General features: G+C 42.2%; 1 protein-coding gene across 5 annotated transcripts in view; it reads right to left on the reverse strand.

Moving 5' to 3' along the window:
* The window catches only part of DOCK10 (dedicator of cytokinesis 10), a 293,838-nt gene that overhangs the window by 131,912 nt on the left and 140,762 nt on the right, over positions 1-21,164 (reverse strand). For all 5 annotated transcript variants that reach the window (XM_084847134.1, XM_084847133.1, XM_084847130.1 and 2 more), the window contains exons 3-4: positions 15,933-16,022; positions 515-597 (exon numbers count right to left, since the gene is read on the reverse strand). In XM_084847134.1, coding sequence (XP_084703260.1) covers positions 515-597; positions 15,933-16,022 — 173 coding nt within the window. The remainder of the gene's footprint in view (positions 1-514; positions 598-15,932; positions 16,023-21,164) is intronic.

Below are 21,164 nucleotides of genomic sequence, written 5' to 3' on the forward strand. Positions count from 1 at the left end.
AGTGCCTGGAGCTGTCCTACAACCACCCGCTCAAGCACCTTGCCCAGGAAGGGGATGTTGGCCACTGGCCTATAATTGTTAACATCCTCTGGGTCCAGGTTAGGCTTTTTCAGGAGTGAAAAAGCCTAACAATCCATCAAGCATGGCTATTTCTCAACCACCATTCATTCCATTGGAGATTAATTGAACTGACATGAATTTATGGTACCTGAAATGACTGATAGCTACAGCAGGAAATGCTTTGTATAATGTGCCCTCAGATAACATACCGGAAGTTGGGGGCAGTTCCCTACTTCATAATCTAGATGCAGACATACAAGCACATTCCCCCACCCCACACACTCACATAACCTCAGATAATGTACCAGATGGTGGGGGCAATTCTACTCCATAATCGAGATGCAGATATATGATCACACACATACACCCTGCACACACACACACACAACCATATATTTTATTTTTTTTATATATATAATATTAGAGAACCAGGAAAAAACATAGAGTTCCTTACCGTGGTAAATGTCTAAAATCTCCTGAGTACTGTTCATATTTGTAGTCTACAACATGCCATTGGGAACTGTAATATTTACATGCCTAAAACAAATAAGGAAATATTACTTCAGTTACATTCAGTAAGGAAAGAAAATGCAATCCAGCGTGGACAATCCACACACAGAAACAAGAATTTACATGCAGTTCACACATGACGCAGCCCCACATTTGAAAAAGGGTTGTGTGTGAGGAACAAATACACCTAGCACATGCAATAGTCTTGCATCCCATAGTCACCAACAAATACTTAGTACTGTTATCACTGATCACTGATGCACCAATAATTTGCGTGTGTGTGTGTGGGGGGAATAAAATGACATTTCCCATTCTTCCCCCCAACAAATGATTAATTCTATTGAAGATCATTGCTCTGGAGTCCCTGTTTGCTGAAATGAAGATGGAGGAAGAGAGTGTGTGTACATGTGTGTGAGTGTGCATATGTGTGCACATGCAATTGCAACCCCCAACCCCCCACTGCATGCAGTCCTTGGTGGGCTAAAAGCCTGCCCACCCTTGCACTAGCCATCTCCAACCCTAAGTGAATAATCTTGCACATAGCCAGCAGCTGTATACAAGGATCTCCAGGGCTGTGCCTTGGTAAAATAAACAAAGGCACATTCAGTTGTTGTAGTCCTGCAGGCAGTCATGGTTGCTTAACTCTCATGAAATCAACAGGATCAAAGTGTGAGTAAATGGGGTGCAGAATGGTTGCTGTACAGGGAAGCATATATAAGAGGTGTTTTGTTTTCTTGTTCTGAAAAGCAGACCCCTCTCACAATGTAACTTCCCTTTACTTTCCCTCAAACCTAAATTCACCACCCTTATAAATTTGCCAACACTAAGCCCTTCTATTGCACATGTAGTAAAGAGACAAGACACAAATTTGCTGGGGTTAAAAGAGCAACTATGTTATTAAACTCATTTCAATTAAGAAATCTGCTATGGGCAATTTTTTTTTTAATTCGTTCAGTCGCTTCCGACTCTTCGTGACTTCATGGACCAGCCCACACCAGAGCTTCCTGTCGGCTATCGCCACACCCAGCTTTCCCAAGGTCGAGTAAACAACTCCCTCCCTTCACTTGTGGGTTCCCGATCAGACTGTGATAGAGGAGCTTCCCTCCTAATATCCCAATCTTTAGGGGTGAGCTCCTCAAGCTCCGGACAAATGGCTAGCCTTTCAGCTACCCAAGGCCCCTCATAGCCCCACGTTTGTTTGTTTGTTTATTTATTTCATTTATATTCTGCCTTTTTTCCTTCTAAGGAACCCAAGGCAGCGTACATAATCCTCCTCCTCCTCTCCATTTTATCCTCACAACAACCCTGTGAGGTAGGTTGGGCTGAGAGTCTGTGACTGGCCCAAAGTCACCCAGTGAGCTTCCATGGCCAAGTGGAAACTAGAACGCAGACCTCCCAATTTCCAGTCCAACATTCTAGCCACTACACCACACTGGCTCTCACGTGTAAGTGCTACAGGGGGGGAAGGGAACTGCTGACTCCTCCCCTCTCCCCCTTCCTGGCCTCATGGCTTTGTTCTGGTGAATCAGGCAGCCTCCAGGACCTGAACACATGCCCCTTCTAGACTTGTGGCCTTAAACTGGGCAGCTCTGAGGAAGCCTCCCTTCATCTTTAAAGATGCTGCAGCTTGCTCAGTGAATGTGAACTTCTGAGATCCTTCCCTTAAAACCCAGACTGTACCACCAACCTAATCTACTCTGACATCTGCTGTGCAAGCAGCCTCTCCAGCAGGTCAGTGTGGCATAGGCAAAAAAGCCCTGCTAGTCACTCAGTCAATTTGGACTAGCAAGGAGAAAAATGTGTAGGTGGCCCTAAACCCAACAACCACTAAGTAATCCCCACTAAACACTGGGTTGATGGGCAGCGGTCAAACCAAAAGGCAGAAGAGGGGGCAACAGAGGAAGAGAAGTGCTTTGAAGTGTTTCGCTCCCCCCCCCCCAGCACCTAGTACCTAAGCTTTGCAGTCTCTTGTCTGTCCTAAGGGCTGGGTGCAAAAACCACCACCCTGCCCACCAGCAAAGCTGGGGACAGGAAACATTCCGCATTTTTGTTACATTGCCTGCTGCATTTCCTTCCTGCTTTATTAATATTCCTTATGGTACAATCTACATTCCACTGAAGTTCGTGGCAAAACTCTAATCAAATTGTGGATTGCACCGTTAATGCATTTAGTTATATCTCAACTGTCATATTTTTTTTCTCTAAAGCAGAACTACTCAGTTCTCTATCACCCAGTAGCTCATATTTTCCAAAGGATGAGTTGGCTTTGTTGCTCATCTTGGAATCTCTTTTTAATACAATGAGGTATCTTTCAAAATGGACGTGCCCATTGCTCATTATACATCCCTAAAGGAAGCGTCCTCATTGTCAAGAAGAGTGGAATGCCTGAGTCACATATTTTGCACATTCATTTCATTAAATATGTAATGTGTTGATAGTTACAGCCAGCTTTGTTACCATACCAAGATTCAGTTCCTATCAAATTATTCTGTTCTATGACAGAAAAAAATGGTTAAAACATAAAAATATTCATGAATAATTCATCAATAACTGGGTGGCAATGAGAATGGAGTGTATTAAACCAAATCCTGGCAATTATGGTTAAAATTATGTGGCAGGAATTAATATTTACATAATATTAAATACACAATCATGTGGTATATTAAAAGTAATACACCACTGTCTGATCACCAATGTGCATAGTGCTATAGCAAGTTGATTTATGTACTGTATTTCACCATTCTTGGCTCTTGTGTCTCTGTCAAAAGGACATAGCAATAGACAAGAAGTAGGAAATTGTACATTTTTTAAAAATTGGCCACACAGGTTGTTATTCAAATTAAATCATACTTTTGTTCTGTTGTAAGGGACCTCAAAAAGAGCTCTTAAAACAGTGAGTCTCATTGACCCAAAATCACAATCCTAATTAAAAAGAGCAATCATGGAGTCCAGGCCAAGCCATACAATTCAGTTCACAGTACTATCAGTCTTCTGTTCTAGAAAATGCAACGCATTTATTATTTATGTATTTATTAAAATATTCATGAATCACCATTCTACCCAAAAGGGCCCCCAAGGCAATATACAATTTAAGAAACAGACTCATAGAAACAAACCAGTTTAAAAACAAAACAGAACAAAACAAACACACCTTTAAAACAATCCAGAGAACAAGATTTCAGATTTTACAGAGCCCTTCATCAAGCAAACGTCTACCCAGCCCCTCAGTAAACAAGAAGGCATGCAGACTCCCTATAACCACAGCCACCTGTAGGTGCAATAAAATATATTATTTTTCCTACTTTGTTAACTCCTATCTTCCAGACTATAAATTCAACCAAAATAGCAACCAGCTTATACTGGGGAAAAAAGTTTGACCTGAAATGTTAATGTATTTGATTTAACGGATGTATAAGCTGCCCTTCAGGGTAAACCAGGCTTTCCCAGCCAGGCGCTCTTCAGATGTGTCAAACTACAACTCCCATCACCCCCAGCCAACAGGGCCAAATGCTGGCTGGTGATGATGGGAGTTGTAGTCCAACACATCTAGAGGGTGCCAGGCTGGGGAAGGCTGCTGTAAATCTACAAAAGACGGCATACAACCAAGTGTAAAACCACCAAACCCAGTTGGCCACCTTCGGACATCACGGTAAGCCAGAATATTTTCAAATGCTGCCTTACTGTGAATAGGCCAGCATGCTAGTGCATGTGGCTCAACAGCTTCCACTTGGCTCCGCCTGCCAGCAGGAGCAGCTATACAAATGAGGGACTGTTTCCCAAAAAGCCCTGGTCATAAACCAGGGTTTATTCTTGGCTTATGACTCTGGCTTGTTGGGGGAGAGTCAACCCAGAGTTCCCAGTTCGGACAGCACACTAAACAAATCAGGGATTCCGGTTTGTTCAGCCACTCCCACCGGCAGGAGCCAAGAAAGTACAATTGTTTGGTAAGCAATGGTAAGCCCAAATTTTAAAAATTTATGGCTTATTGTGACATCTGAACCAAACCAATAAAACAATGACAAAAACAATTATAAAATTAATCATTAAAACCAGATGGCTCAACACAGGCATGCTAACTCATGCATTTAGATGCATTTAGATTAGGGCTGTCACAGGTTGAGGCTCAAGGCCCAGGGAAATCTTGCTGGCTTAACCCCCCAGACGCCAGTCCACAGATCCCCATGCTTGCCTGACTCAGTACATGCTGACTTGGGCAAGTGCAGGGATCCCCATTCCCTCGCCGAGATACAAAATGCTGGCTCAGCCTTTTTCATAAAGGGCCATTTTATGTAATGGCAGCCATAAAAGGGCCCATTTATGCAAAATTACAGGTGTAAATGGTCTAAATAGACCTGTAATATTGCATAAATGGGCCCCTTTATGGCCGCCATTTGCATAAAATGGCCCTGTACGAAAAGGCGGAGCTGCCACTTCGCATAGATGGCTTTGCATAAATGTGGCTATAAAGCCGCAATTATGGGGTGAGCAGGGTCAGGTGGTCGGCAGGGGTCTGGCGAGCGGCATGCGAGGCAGGCTGGGGGGAGTCTGTCCATCCCTAATTTACATTTTTTATTTTTTTATGTGCCAGTTTGGTACTGTTAAAAGAGTGCTGGACTTACAGCTGGTAGACCTGAATACCAATCTTACCAGAGAAACAGAAGCACTGATTTTAATTATTTATTAAATTTTAATTATTTATTAAATTTCTTAATCACTCATCTGGCCAGTCACCCGGCCACTCTGGGCGATGTACAACAGTACAAACAGCTTAAAACAGTAAAATTACACATTAAAACATTGTATTTCTAAAAATACCCTAACCCACCCCAAATGCCTGCCTGAACAACCACGTTTTCAATGCGTGGTGGAAGGTCATTAAAGAGCCTTGGATAAGTCACTATTTCACAGCTTTGGCACAAAATCAGCACTTTGTTTCATAAATTTTGGGGGAGTTCCTCTCTGCCAAGATTATTTCTAAAAAGGATGCAACTTCCAATTAAAGAAGTGGGTTTGGTTTTCCAGATATTGTTTAACATCATTGGGCTTATTTGCTGACTTACACTGAATTTTGGTCTTTCTCATCTGCATCGGATCTTCAGCCTTGGTTAGTTTTGGAATCTTCTTGTCTGGTTCCTCTCTCTAAATAGATGGCATTAGATTCTAAACATACAGGAAAGCACGGGGTTCCTCTCACAGTTTCTACAGTTAAAGATGTGTGGCATATAATGTCACATCAATTACACTTTGATCCATTTTCTCATGCTAAATTGACATTATGGGGCAATCCAGATCTAAATATTGGAAAGAAAATGTTTTTGTCATGGACATGAACAGATAAGGCAATTTTTACTTTGGATCAACTGGTGGATGTTAATGATGAGCTTTTGTTATTTTCTATCCTGAGTGCCAAATATGACTTGCCAACTATGCATACTTGCAATTGAAGTATTTGTTGGTATCTAGGTTTGGCCCAGCCGCTTTTACAGCATAAGAGTCTCGGTCGGAATTGGAAGCTTATTGAGGCTAGTCAGGCAAAACGACCCATGATCCCTGTCTATATACTTGGTATCTGCACCAATGAAGGTAATGTGAGTTCTGCAATGAGATGCAATAGGATCCGTCCCTTTCTGTGGTTTAGGTTTTTCTGAAGTAAGACTAGTGAACATCTGGCCCATGGTAAATGTATATTTGATTAGTAGAAATGTGTATACACTACTATGCGAGCCAGTGAAAAAGCTCATTCAGTGAGCTGGATCAGGGACAGACCAGATCTCACACTTCATTCATTCTCTTCATAGCACATGGACAAAAAGTACATTCCTAAAGAAAAGGCCAGGTTTTTTTTCTTTTCCTTTGGTATATAGAATCATAGAATAGTAGGGTTGGAAGGGGCCTATAAGACTGTCGAGTCCAACCCCCTGCTCAGTGCAGGAATCCAAGTCAAAGCATCTCTGACAGATGGCTGTCCAACCTCATCTTAAATGCCTCCAGTGTGGGAGAGCCCACCACCTCCCTAGGTCATTGGTTCCATTGTTGTATTGCTCTAATGGTCAGGACGTTTTTCCTGATGTTCAGCCAGAAGCTGGCTTCCTGTAACTTGAGCCCATTATTCCGTGTCCTGCACTCTGGAATGATCGAGACAAGATCCTGAGATCCACAGGCCTTCATCTCTGTGACAACCTTTCAAGTACTTGAAGAGTGCTATCATATCTCCCCTCAGTCTTCTCTTCTCAAGGCTAAACATGCCCAGTTCTTTCAGTCTGTCTTCAAAGAGCCTTGTTTCCAGTCCCCTGATCATCTTTGTTGCCCTCCTTTGAACCCTCTCCAGTTTGTCTGCATCCTTTTTAAAGTGCAGTGCCCACAACTGGACACAGTACTCCAGATGAGGCCTCACCAGTGCTGAATAGAAAGGGAATAGTACTTCCCGAGATTTGGAAGCTATGCTTCTATGATGGCAGCCCAAGATAGCATTGGCCTTTTTTGCAGCCACATCACATTGTTAACTCATATTCAGCTTGTGATTGACAACAATTCCAAGATCCTTCTCGCTTGTAGTGTTGTTGAGCCACGTATCCCCCATCTTGTAACTGTGCATTTGGTTTCTTTTTCCTAGCTGCAGAACTTGGCATTTATCCCTATTAAATTCATTCTGTTGTTTTCAGCCCAGTGCTCCAGTCTATCAAGATCACTTTGAATTTTGTTTCTGTCTTCCAAAGTATTAGCTATCCCACTCAATTTTGTGTCATCTGCAAATTTGATCAGCATTCCCTGCACCTCCTCCTCCAAGTCATTAATAAAAATGTTGAAGAGCACTGGGCCCAGGATTGAGCCCTGTGGTACCCCACTTGTCACCTCTCCCCAGTTTGAGAAGATCCCATTGATAAGCACTCTTTGAGTCCGATTCTGTAGCCAACTGTGGATCCACCGGATCGTTGTTTAATCTAGCCCACTTTGAGCTAGTTTCCTCATCAGGATATCATGGGGCACTTTGCTGAAAGCTTTGCTGAAGTCGAGGTATATGATGTCCACAGCATTCCCACAGTCCACAAGGGAGGTAACCTGATCAAAAAATGAGATCAGATTCATCTGGAAGGATTTGTTCTTGATAAATCCATGTTGGCTTCGAGTAATCACTGCATTGTTTTCAAGGTGCTTACAGATGGATTGCTTTATCATCTGTTCCAGAATTTTCCCAGGGATTGATATCAGACTGACTGGTCTGTAGTTCCCAGGTTCCTTCTTTTTACCCTTTCTGAAGATAGGGACAACATTAGCCCTCCTCCAATCATCTAGCACTTCCCCCGTCCTCCATGATTTCTCAAAGAGAATAGACAGTGGTTCTGAGAGTTCTTCTGCCAGTTCCTTTATTACTCTAGGATGCAGTTCATCTGGCCCTGGAGATTTGAACACATTCAAAGTAATTAGGTGCTCCTTGACCATATGCCTATCGATCTCAAGCTGCAATCCTGCCTCTTTGGCCTATACTTCGCCTTTGCCAGAGGGCTCATAGACCCTCTTTTAGGAGAAGACTGAGCCAAAGCAGGAATTGAGCACTTCTGCCTTTTCTTTGTCATCATCTGTAATATCTATTACTAGTCATTGCATGTGAAAGAATGTAGTGGTTACACATACATGGGGGTGGGGGGCTAACAGAGAGTCAATTCTCAATGGTATGTGCTACCCACTTGTGCATTTTTAAATAGATGCAGAGTTGACAGGTACAACTAATAACAGTTTCTTGACCTACAGATTAACAGAAAGGGTTGTATTCATAGAGGGTCAATACATCTAATGTAAAAAGAACAAAAAGCACATACAAATCATATAAAGCAATTGGCTGAAACTTACAAAGCAAGTTATAGAAAGAATTGTATAGATGTTGGACAGCATTCTGCCATGGATGTGCACATGCTAAAGGGGGCCCTGAAGGAGTGCACAAAATGTTCCAGGAAGCTTTGTTCTGCCAGTCAACCCATCTATAAACTAGGCAGAACATTACAAATCCTAGAAATGGAGAAAAGACCATTTTCTCATATTGCTTGGCCCTCCTATGGGCATTGTTAAAGGTGCACAGTGGAATTCATCCCAGTCATTATGCTAGACTCAGAGGTCAAAGGGCAGGAGGGTGTTATGACACCCCCCTCCCAATATTACTATGGAAAAAATCAGCCAGCCAGGAAAGAAGACTGGGAGAAGAAAAGGGATCTATTAAGATCCTGCTCATTAAAGCTGATAACAGTCCTTGATTAAACTCAGACCTCAGTTCATATATGGTTATCTTTCTTTCAAATATACGAGAGAAAGTGGGTATTACAGTGGCCGATTTGACCCAAGTAAATGGCATGGAAAATAATAACACAATAATAACATGTAACCAAGATGAGTGAGCTATTGCATGGGTCTTCTCTCTTCCTGTGCTCTGCCCAACAAGCGCTGCATGCTGCCCATTTCCAAACACTTTCCTTCAACATACCCACAGCATGTCATGCTTGGTCTAACTAGGACTAATGCAATTAATGAATCATGTCAATTTGGGAGGAAAGCAACGGTGCGCTTTTGACCTACACCGCACAGTAAAATTTGTGCAAACAAATTAAGTGAAGCAGAACCAAATAACATTCCAGGCAAGCAGTGGAGCTCCACTTGGGTTCTGCCTTCCATTATAGCTTATAGCTAATGGTTGTAACTTACTCTTCAGGTTCTCCCGCAGCTTAATATAATGCACCATGTGCAGATTTTATACAGTGCTGAAATTCCAGAATGAAGGCACCAGGCCTTAAATAATAGAAGCAACTTTACAAAGCCATTTAAAAGTAGGGATTACAGGTAACTTGATACCAAACTATTATAGATGACCAGTTATAATACAGTTATGAAAATGGGATTGTTGCTATGATGTCAAGCTTGACTTCCCTTGCTCTTCTGAAAGACTTATAGTGATTTCATTGGCTACAAGTAGCAAACAGGTAAGTTATATGGCTCTCCAAATATTTTTCTGGAGTGATATTTCATTTTCATATTCCAAATTCATGTGTTCAGTAAATATTAATGATGGTGAATGGAGGCTTAGATATAAAGCCAGTTACTATACACTATTCTACATTCACAGGAGAATGTGTGTGTGTGTGTGTGTGTGTGTGTGTATATATATATATATATATATAATTATGGATGTATATAAACTGTGGGGAATGTCCAAGTCAACACTCGTGCTAACATAAGTGACCTCTAGCACAATGCCAATAGCGTTGGCTGGCATGTTGGGTTTTGATAGCACCTGCTAAAGCTACTGGCATTGCACTAGAGGTCACTTACACCAGCACAACATAATTTACATTAGCATTAGTGTCAACTTGGATACTGCCCTGTATCTCCACATAATCTGAGATTAGATAATTCCAGAACCTCAGTCCTGCTAACATAATCTGTGAGCTGGTTACATAGATGACCCATTCCACTACAGCATGTTCACATTTACGCAGTTGCTGGAATAACTTCAGAAGCTGTCATTTGGATTAACAAGAACAATGTAGTTATTTTTCACACTCTAAATGTAAATCTTTGGGAGCAATACTGAAGTATGCCCCAATTTTAATTCAGGAGGTGGGGAAATACACAATCCTCCAAATTCCACATGCAACTGGGTTCCATAGTTAAATATGGAAAACAAATGTGTGTAAGCTGATTCAAACGTTCCAGAAAAGAATATGCTAATAGCACTTATATTTTTAAATGTGGACAGTGGTGTATAAATCTATTAAATAAAATAATCATCATACTGCCCTTACACAAATCTATGGTGCAACCACACGTGGAATATTGTGTACAGCTCTGGTCACCACACCTAAAAAAGGATATTGTAGAGTTGGAAAAGGTCCAGAAAAAGGCAAACAAAATGATCAAGGGGCTGAACAACTCCCCTATGAGGAAAGGTTACAATAACTGGGAATGTTTAGCTTAGAAAAAAGGTGAGTATGAGGAGACATGATAGAGGTGTATAAAGTTATGCATGGTGTAGATAAGGTGGATAGGTAGAAGTTTTTCTCCCTCTTCCATAATGCTAGAACCTGGGGTCATTCCATGAAGCTAAATGGTGGTGGACAAAAGGAAGTACTTCTACAGACAGCACATGGTTAATTCGCTACCACAAGATGTAGCAATGCAACGGCCACCAATTTGGATGGCTTTAAAAAGGTCTTAAGACAAACTCATGGAGGATAAGGCTGTCAATAGCTACTAGTCATGATGGCTATATATTACCTCCAGTAATGGAGGCAGTATATCTCTGTACACCAGTTGCTGGGGAACATGAGTGTGTGTGTGCGTGTGTGATGGTGGGGTTGCTATTGCACACATGTCCTAATTGTGGGCTTCTCACAGGCAGCCGGTTGTCCACTGTGGGAACTGAATGCTGGACTAGATAGGCTTTTGGTCTGATTCAGCATAGCTCCTCTTACATTCTTAGGAGAAGTGAATTGCATATCTTCTTCCTTTAATTTTGGTTCTTGACCAAAGGGTGGGAGGAGCATATGAGATGCTCCTAGTGGGGGGACTTCCCTGTTGGTATTAACTGCATTTCTCCCCAACTAGAACTGGAAGCATGGGTGTCATGTCACTTCTCTAAGTCATTCAAAGTGGTCTGGAGTATAAGGCACTGAACAACTCATAACGAAAAGACACAGAAGTACTACCTTTATTTGCCTGTCAGATGGTGGGAAATTTGGGCATGTTTTTCTGAAGCAATCATTTCATACTGGTTTGCTGATATGATTAGTAAATTCTACAGCACTTCTTCCATACCTTCACCCTTACAACCTCATACTGCTTGGAATTCGGGGGTGAGGGGTGGGGAAGAATCCAGCTCTTGAAACTGTCCAGGATCTTGTTAAACCTTTTGATATGGTGGCAGCCATGAGATTCTAACACCGGTGAAATTTGGCACTCCAAAAAGTTTGGGGTTTTACCAATAGAGCTGACAAAGGGGGTGTGTTTTATTTTCGGATCTGCAGATTAGGGAACAGATGGGCTAGTAAGATGAGCCAGTACCTGTCTATGAGCAAAACTGCCTGATTGAGCAATGCAAAAAGGCCAATTTGCAATGGGGAAAAAACTCCGGATCACACAATGCAGTAACTGGTGTAGGGAGGCCCATGAGTCCTGCTGAGCCCCATGCAAAAGAATTTGAGCTCAAAGAAGGGGAACCCTGACACCTTTCTTCAGACATCTCATGATGAACTGCCCACCTTGGTAAATGTGAGGACATGGGAAATAATGGGACAATCACAAGCAGAGAAAGATTTCTGAAAAAGAAAAGACAATGGGTGTAGGAAAGAAAGGGTGGGGGGAAAGCAACTTAGAGCTTTTCTACACGAGGCAGTTAATCAGCTGTTAGTCTGCTGATTAACTGTTAGTCACTTTCGGTGTCATCCCAGAATTGAGATCCGAGCACTATATGAAGAGTGTTTCCTTTCCTGCTTTTCCAGTACATAAACTCCAGGTGGCACTGTGGTATAGCAGAATGGTGTAAATACAGAAGTAGAAAAAGCGGTTTCTTTCACTTTCACAATTAAATGCTGCATTTTCCCTGCTCTAAAAAACTCACTAAAAGTGCTCGTTAGACACAGAAGTGAAACTGGAGGGCTATGTTGTCGTCTAAATAACCTGCAAACAACCGTGAGTAGGGAATTATGTGCACACATGGAATGCCTTGTGTAGAAAAGCCCCTAATGTGGTTTATCCTATATGATATGTCTGGCCACAGGTATAGGTGGAGATGGAGTAACAGAATTCCTGGCCACAGATTTAGATGGAGATGGAATAATGGAATTCTTGCATATTTGAGTGACCCTTATTACTGCTGATGATATAAAGAATATCCTCATTTTGAACCTTGGTACTTACAGCCTTACAGCCTCAGCAGAAGAAAGAAAAGCCTGGGTGCTACTAAATACTTTGTGCTGAGGTCTTCTTTCACTTACTATATTTAGACTTGGATATGGAAAGTGGAACATATGCTTTACTATTTAAGGGTAAAAACAGTTTAGAGGTTTTATCCTGATGCAGTTCCGTCAGCCAAATTCCCACTGAAAACACAATTCCATCTCCCTGCATTTACCATTGCGCAGTGGCTCTCACACTTCTTTTGGCTCCATGGAAGGGTTCGGCTTGAGCTACATCTTGCCAGTTTGCAATAATTTCCAGTTACAAATATGTCATGTTCCAGTCTGAAATTCATTCCCTTTCCAATAAAGTTAATAAAGCCAGTGCTGGCCTTGCTACTGTGTTGAGTATTAGATTTCAAGCCCCCCACCTCTCTTTCTCTGAAGATCACAACTGGAAAGAGGATACTTTGTCAGAGTGAGTCTATGCTAAGTCAGGAAAATAGCTATTAACAGTCTCCACAGCTATATACAAGAAGTGGTGTGTGAACCCCTTTCCACTCATATCATATTTGTGCCACTAACTACAAGTTTCATCTGCAAACAATTAGGGAGAGGAAAGAGTGTTTCCCCCCAAGAGTTGTAAATCATCTTAATTGTGTGTTAGTGTGTGTGTGTGTGTGTGTGCACGTGTGTGTGTGCGTGTGTGTGTGTGCATTCTTGCTTGTAGTGAAGGAGCAAGCAGGGAGCAACTGATTGCCTAAGCCCCTGCTGATTGTGCCCTGGCTTGTGATTCGCTGATGAGATGTGGAGAAGGAGCACCGGTGTCGTCAGCAGTGGCGGCTGTCTCACCCAGTAGATGGTGGAGGCTACTCCTCTATTCCAGAAACATGTATCCTCCACTCCCACCCCAGTCTCCCTCACATGTGGAAGTGGAGCCTAATGCTCTAAAGTGACTGTGTGAGTTCCTGGTAAAAGTAGTAATGGTGGGGATGTGTGGCAGGATTTCCATTGGGACTGGGAAGCCATTTTCCGCTGCCTTGAGTGGGGGTACACAGAATGAAATGTGGAAGGGATCACAGAGGCCACCTGTAAACCCACCCACTGCCATTACTGTGCAACACCCCCACGCCTCCAACAAATGACTGATGTTTGTCGGAAAAAGCTCACCACACATATAGATCTACATGTGAAGAGCTCCTATACATGAGGAATCTCTCCATGCATTAGCTGAATGTGCAGAAAACTCTTTCCAATGAATGTCAAAATGTAAAAAGGTCATTCATCGGGGAAGCATGGCAGTGGTGCACGGTGATGGCAGGGGGCAGGGGCTAGGTCCCATGACCTCATAGCCCCCTCCATGCATTCATTCAGTGCATGGAGGGAGTTCTGTGTACCCCACTATGGGGATACTATGACTGGGTTAAAATGCAACTTGTTAGGAAGGAAAACTATGTCTGGGTAAACAGTTAATGCAAACAGGTTCTGAGCATGTGCCAGGAGCAGTATCAGCTTTCTCAGCCTGGTCTGATGCAGCGCTGACTAGGCAGGTACAAAAGTAAGACATCAGGTTAAAAATATGTCTCATTATCAATTAGGAATGGAGTACCCATTTCAGGGTAAGAGTACCCAACTAGTAATACAAATGAATATCACAAGCAGTGAAAATTCAGATCACAAGCCATCACTTGTGCGCTTCATCAGCATCACTATATTAAAAAGAAAGCAAAAATTGAACAGAGACACCTAGCTCAAAAGGCCTATGGTCTCATCAGCTGGGTGGCGATGGAGGAGAATGTTACAGAAGAATAAAAACAGAGCAATATGTTTAATTTTTTTTTGTAGAACTGAAACAATTAACTATCCCCATTGGTAGGCCACTCCTTATTTTCAATAGATAATAAAAGCATTAATTTAACCATAAGTGGTTAAATGTATATTTTGAGTAGTTTCAATTGATGTAATTACTCAGTTATAAATTTGATCATTTTCTGTACTGAAGAAATACTATGTTGTTCTCCTGCACCCTTGGTAGAGCACATCTGTGTTTGTATCACAGCAGGACTTAGTAAGCTTGAAATTAGGAGTTTCTCTGTGAAAAAGCCACTCTCATCTTCAAGACAGAGCTTTGTTGTGAGCAGTATTAGAACAGGAAGTGAAGACTGCATTGGGGAACTTGGTACAGGAAGCCCACATAGTGAAGAGGTAACTAGCCATCTGCATCAAGCTCTCTGGAATGCCCCACGCCTTGTCTGGAACCAGACTGGTAATTGTGTTGTGACGCTGAAAGCACCTTGGAAATTTAAAGTTCAGTATAAATAGTAGTAACAAAACAAAGAGGGCCAGGGTAATTGCACATTAGGCTTGAGCAAGTGGCTGCGCAACAACTAAAGTTACGTTTGCACAAGCAGTTGTACATTATGCTTGTGCAACCCACTGTGCAACCCAACATCATTTGAGCTAATGGAATGACACGGCTGGATACTGCCCTTAACTTTTATGGCTTTCAAGCCTTTAGTGCAGCCTTTGCCAACCTGGTGACTTCTAGATGTGTGGGACTATACTTCCTATCATCCACAGCCACCATGGACAATGGCCATGCTGAGTGAGGATGATGGAGGTTTTGGTCCAACACATCTGGAGGGCATCAGGTTGGGGGAGGCTGCTTTAATGCATTTTGCCATGAAATGGAGCTTAGAAGCTATAAAGTATACAGAACCTTTCAGGAGTCCAACATTCCAATTTGTACTTCACTTAGGCAAAGAGTAATGCCACTAGGAAGTCACAGCACATGGGGCCAGAAAACAGTTGCATTAAGTGGCACTAGTCCATTTTGATCATTGTTGTATTCTTTTCATTTTGGATGATCTCCCTGGGCAAGTTAATTTGTTACCTAGGCCCAGACAAATCAAAGTTGATGGGTCCCAATCCACATAATATGCTGCTGAAAATCACCAAACCACATGAGTGCCATTTTATACAAATAGCACACAGAACCTGCAGCCTGTCTGGAATCTATGTGCCTTTTTTATGGACGTGAACATTGCCCAGTGTATATGATATCAACTGACAATGCAGAATGTGTGTGTCATACATCTAAGCTGAGCTAAGGTCCCACTGTGATGTGCACAACCAATCTTTACTTTTAAAGGGTACAACGTTTTAAACTGGGAACATTTCTAGGTTGATTAGTCAATACATCTATCCCCAAAGAACATCCAAAGCACAGCTTAAATATCTGAAATTTATCTGAAATATCTGAAATATCTGAACTGCCAACATAGCCTGGAAAATGAACCTTAGAAAGGAGAGCATTCTGAACTTTATTCCCCCCTGCCCAAATAATTCTCTTTCTTTCAATGGCCAAAATGCCATTGTTCATGCTTTTGAAGGCTACAGTATTGTTTAACCTTTTAAAAACAAAAATCCACTGCAACAGTTCTATACATTTAAGGTTGAGAAGATCAAACAATGTCAATTTACCTCTTTAACAAATAAATGTTCTGCTTTTTGCTCTGCATCTTCAGAAACTGTTGAGTACAGTGTTCTTATTTCCCAGGGAATTGTGGCTATCTAATAAAAAAAGGGGGGGAGAATTAAAATATCAGATATGCTGACAGAATGACACATACCTGGTTTATACATGAACACCCATCCCAATGACTGCAGCATCAAAATATGGCTTATGTGAGTGAATGACCTATCATAGATCCATCATTACAGAGAACTTATAGACAAAGAAAATCTGCATTTTTCCTAATTCCTAATTCACTCCTATGAACAGTCCAGTTGCGCAATTCTGAAACATGCATGATATTTATACATGTGGAGTAGCTACCCACATTTTTATTGCAAGCGGCCTTGAGCACAGGAAGGGTGAGGTATAAGTATTTTAACAGTTTTCAAATGGAAGAGATTCAGAAGGATTTTCAACATTCTCACTTGCCTCTAACAAGTGTTTGGCAGCACAATTTTCTTTCCATTCTTGTTCAAGCATAGCCTTACTTCAAGAACAACTTTTATGAGTCTGAATCACTGCTACATAGTTATGGGTAACCTTGCTCAAAGATAGATAACACAACACAGTAGTACTTTGTCTCTGCTTCTGGAAAAAGTAAGCAAGATATCTGAAAAGCACTCCAACCACATAGCAGTTGAGCCAGAGAACAAGACTTCCCAGTTAACTGTTGAGGCCACAGTTTGCTTTATCAGTTTAACATACATTTCATAGAAAACCAATGTCAATGTCCCCGAAAGCCACTGCTACTTTTTACCTCCTGCTGAAGTTGAATTTGCAATGAAATTACTACATATATTACTTTACATACGTATCTCAGTATCTAATGGTGACATTTACAGAGCATTTACTGTTTATTAGTAATACCAGGAAACACTCTGTAAATATCACCAGTTCATAGCATGACTGGAGGGACTGCAAAGCATTTTGCATGATAACATGTGTCATGTAAATTATTAGCATTTATATAGAATAAGTCAGCATACAAAATGCTTTGCATTTCTGATCTCCTCAGTCCCCACAATCATGCTTTGAAATGGATTTTTATTATATAGTTCACCAAAGTGATGTGGCAAGACGGAGCATCTGAGGTGATCAAAGATACCCTATTGACTATAACCCATAGGATTTGCTGATGGGAAATACCACCTTTGATTGCAGGAACCTGGAAGCTGGACTGTTCTACAGAATTTATAGCTATGGGCCATTTGTTCTAACAAACTCTGTTGGACCTCCCCCTCCCCATATTCTTGTGGACAACTGAGCTTAGGGTATTTCACATCAGAGCAAGAAGGGACACACTAGACTTGATTGTGTCTGCTACATTCATATACAAAGCTTGCTCTACACATTTTTCTCAAATCTGATGCCAGACATGAGCCAAGGATATCTCCAACCTGGGATAGGAGACGATTCTGTGGCCCTCTCCTACATGTACCTTTTAAATCCCCCTCCATTGCTTTATATGTGAATGAGGTAGACATGGAAAAAGAAACATGATTTCACCAGCATAGTATCTAGTTAAGCCTCAAGAAGTCTGCTAGTCCTAAAAACTTTCACCTGACCATGTGGGGGCTCATCTTTTCACAGTGTAAAACTGATGGAAACAAAATCATCTGGACATGGCTTACTACATCAAAGTAATGGCTGAATTACTTTGGTCTCACAACTGGCATCATCAATTTAGGGAAACCCAAGCAGGTAATGCCAAGACTTCCTAAACCAATGTTAGTCTCTTCCAGGGATCACTGTAGTCAAATACCTATTGCAAAGATCTTTGGGAGCAAGATTGAGGTTTCATGAAGCAGAACATGGGAGAAACCAGGGAGGAGTTGCACTTAATCCTGTTTCTCTCAGAAGTTTGCTCTTGTATATATTATGTCAGGATGGAGGAAGTGGTAAACACAAGTTAGGGAGGCCTCGGGCCAGGTACAAAACATCTGGCAAACCTGCAGCCTCAGAGTGAAAAGGAAACAAAGAAATGTTGTGCTTCCGTTTACAATGCAACAGACTGGAAACAGTAATATTCTGCTGTGTTTGCCCAAATAATCCACAAAATTCATGAGGAAAAAAAAAAAAAAGAATATCTGTTTCAAATATTGGGGGACTGAAGACTAAAAACCATGCACACTACATTCTCTGAAATGAAAAAAACCAACAACTTAAAAGCGGGGGATGAAAGATATTTGTGCACCACTCTCAGTGCCATTCTTCAAGTTTCAACTAGCTTCCCTTCTGAGAATTAGGTGTGCTCAGACCACTAGCTACAGACCTTGCCACAAGAAAAGAAAGAAAAGAAAACGTTTCCTGTTCAGTAACATAATTTCATTTCCAAACTGTTGCAGTTTGTTGCAGCCTGACATGAATTGGTCATATAATGTCAGCATAGAAGAGGAATGTCAAGTGTTCTATAACAGCCCAAAAAGAAACATTTTCCAAAAATGTGTAGAAATGAAAGCACAGATTTGCAATATATCTAGTACATTTGAATTTTCATAATGTATCATCCTTAATCTCAGTTGGTAAAAAATTAGGCATTTGCTACCATAGCTATATTCGATGGTAAGATTCAGTGGACAGAATTCAGTTGAACAGAAGATGCTACACGATCTGGATCATCTATGCAAAACACCCCACAACATATAGTTGTGAACTATCCCTGTTAGAATGCACAGTGTTTTGGAGTTATCTGGTCTTGGATGGGCAATTAAGATCCATTAGCTTTCCAAAAGACCTGCTCCTGGTGGAGATGAAAACTGCTAGAACTGGTTTGTTGATATGGATCAACAATGTATTTTTGGACTCTCCTTAGGGGCATTGCTATGAGGACTGTCATGAAGAGTGCCTGCACTTCAAAATCTACCGCCAACCCCAATCTGTTTGTCTCCTATCAACAAAGCTGGAGAGCTGGACTAGCAGTGCCCCTTAATCCATGTGATGGAATGGCAAAGACCTCAGTGGTTAATGGGGCGGCAGGGAGATGTAGGTGGAGAATTCTTCCTCCACTCTCACATTCCCATGTGGCCATTGCCATAGGTGTAACAAGGGTCACTACCAGGCCTACTTTTCGAAATCTGGCCCTGACTCCAGATGCCCTAAACTAACCATAGGTTTCAGGCCCTGAGAAGGAAGGCAAGGAAACCCTCCTCTCACAGCCAGAAGCTGCATTTGGGATGGGTAAGGCGGGAAGAACGCTTTGTACCCCCATTTCACATCCTACTTTGGAAACATATTGCCCATTCCCCACAGTCCTGGAGCTACTTCAATCTGCATAGTCCTATTACAGTATCCATCGTAGGAGGTAGGCCCTCAAAGTAATGACGCCAATGTAATTATCTTCTTTGGAGCAGCCTAATATCCACAGCATGACCGGGGCATGTCACCACCTGAAAGAAGAGGCTGAGCAACCTAAGCAATGAATGTCAACAGTATGTGAGAAATTTTGTTTTACACCTAGCTCAGGTGTAATGGACCTCTTGCCTGGTCTCTTCCCTCTAATGGGATACACTGTCTTTTACTGTCTTCTGATAGCCTTCCCTGTCTCATGTCATGAATCATAGTTAATATTAGCAGTGTGCCAAATTATTCAATCTATTTAATTTTTGACCATTTATTGCGGGGGGGGGGGAGTAGCAAAAAGAAAATGCACTTGAACATTTGTGGGAAGGGTGAGAATTTCTGAGAAATTTCTCAGGCTGCAGGGCTTGAGTGCTTACCTTACTGTAAGGAATTGGCTGTGTGTGTGTGTGTGTGTGTGTGTGTGTGTGTGTGTACATGCTCTTTTACCATTTTCCCACTTTCTGTCCTTGCAGCCTCTCTGTTTGCTTGAGCTAGTGCTGTGCCAAATCCTGCCCCCCATTTGGGGGATTTTTTCTCTCCCTGCAAAAGAGGCATTGTTTTCTCTGCCTCTTTCATAGAGGGGAAGAATTTCAGAGAATTGTGTCCTTGAGGAGGGGGACAGGGCTTCCACCTACCTTTTTAACTTTGGGAGTGGCTGAGGGCCCTTCTTTCTATTTTTATTTTACTTGAAGAAAGGCCCCAGCATGAGATTCTTTAGGGACAGGCTTCTCCAGCCCAGCAGCACTTCTTGAACTCCCATGAGACCATGTGACCTCGCCCTGTCCAACAGGAATTCAGGAAGAATTCTCGGGCTGCAGAAGCTTTGCAAAATGTCTGGTGCTGTTGCAAACAAGAACAAATTGGACTTTTGGAACTTTAGAAAAAGCTCTTTTCTTGCTTGCTCTATGTTGCTGCAAGAAAGAAGATAATTTTTCTAAAGCTCTAAAAGCCCCATTTGTTCTTGCTTTGTGGAGCTTCTGCAGCCTGGAAGCCTTTCCTGAATGCCTATAGGAGAGGGTGCGGTCATGTGGTCTCACGGGAGTTCAGAAAGAGCTGCTGGGCTGGAGAAGCTTCTCTCTAAAGAGTCCTGGGCAGCTGCAAGTGGGGGGTGCAGGGAGCATTTTTCAAGTAAACAAATAAAAATGCAAAGAAGATCCTCAGTCACCACCTACACTTACAAAGGTAAGCAGAAATTCTTTCCTCTTCCCTACAGAGAAAGTTATTCGAAATTCTCACCCCCCCCAGTCTCTTTCGCCAGAGTTTTCGTTTCACTCCCCCCCCACCAAATACCAAAAATGGAAGAAGCAAAATTTTCAGCACAGCACTAGCCTGAGCTTCTTGGAGAACCCCCTGGAGGACTTAGCCAGGACTTCCTCCCCTGGGGCTGCTGCCTACAGAGTACATGAAAGCTGAGAGAGGCATTTTTGGTTTTGCTTTGTTGTTATTAAAAGTCCTTTTAACAACGAAAAGAAGAAAAGTAATAAGAAGGATAACAACGATGCCTCTCTCAGCTTTCAGGCACGCTGCAGGCAGTAGCAGAGAATTTATTTATTTATTTATTACATTTATATCCCGCCTTTTTCCCTCTTTAAGGAACTCTAGGCGGTGTACATAATCCTCCTCTCCATTTTAACCTCACAACAACAACCCTGTGAGGTAGGTTGGGCTGAGAGTCTGTGACTGGCCCAAAGTCACCCAGTGAGCTTCCATGGCTGAGTGGGGACTAGAACCCGGATCTCCTGACTCCTAGTCCAACACTCTCACCACTACACCAACTGGCTCCACCAGTGAAGCCCCAAGGGAGGAAGTGCACTCCCTGAACCTTTGCCATGGAGAGTGCGGCCCTGCCCTCTGGCAAG

Source organism: Heloderma suspectum, chromosome 3, assembly GCF_057233095.1.
Source record: "Heloderma suspectum isolate Gila_16-S chromosome 3, 16-S_ref, whole genome shotgun sequence".
Taxonomy (NCBI): domain Eukaryota; kingdom Metazoa; phylum Chordata; class Lepidosauria; order Squamata; family Helodermatidae; genus Heloderma; species Heloderma suspectum.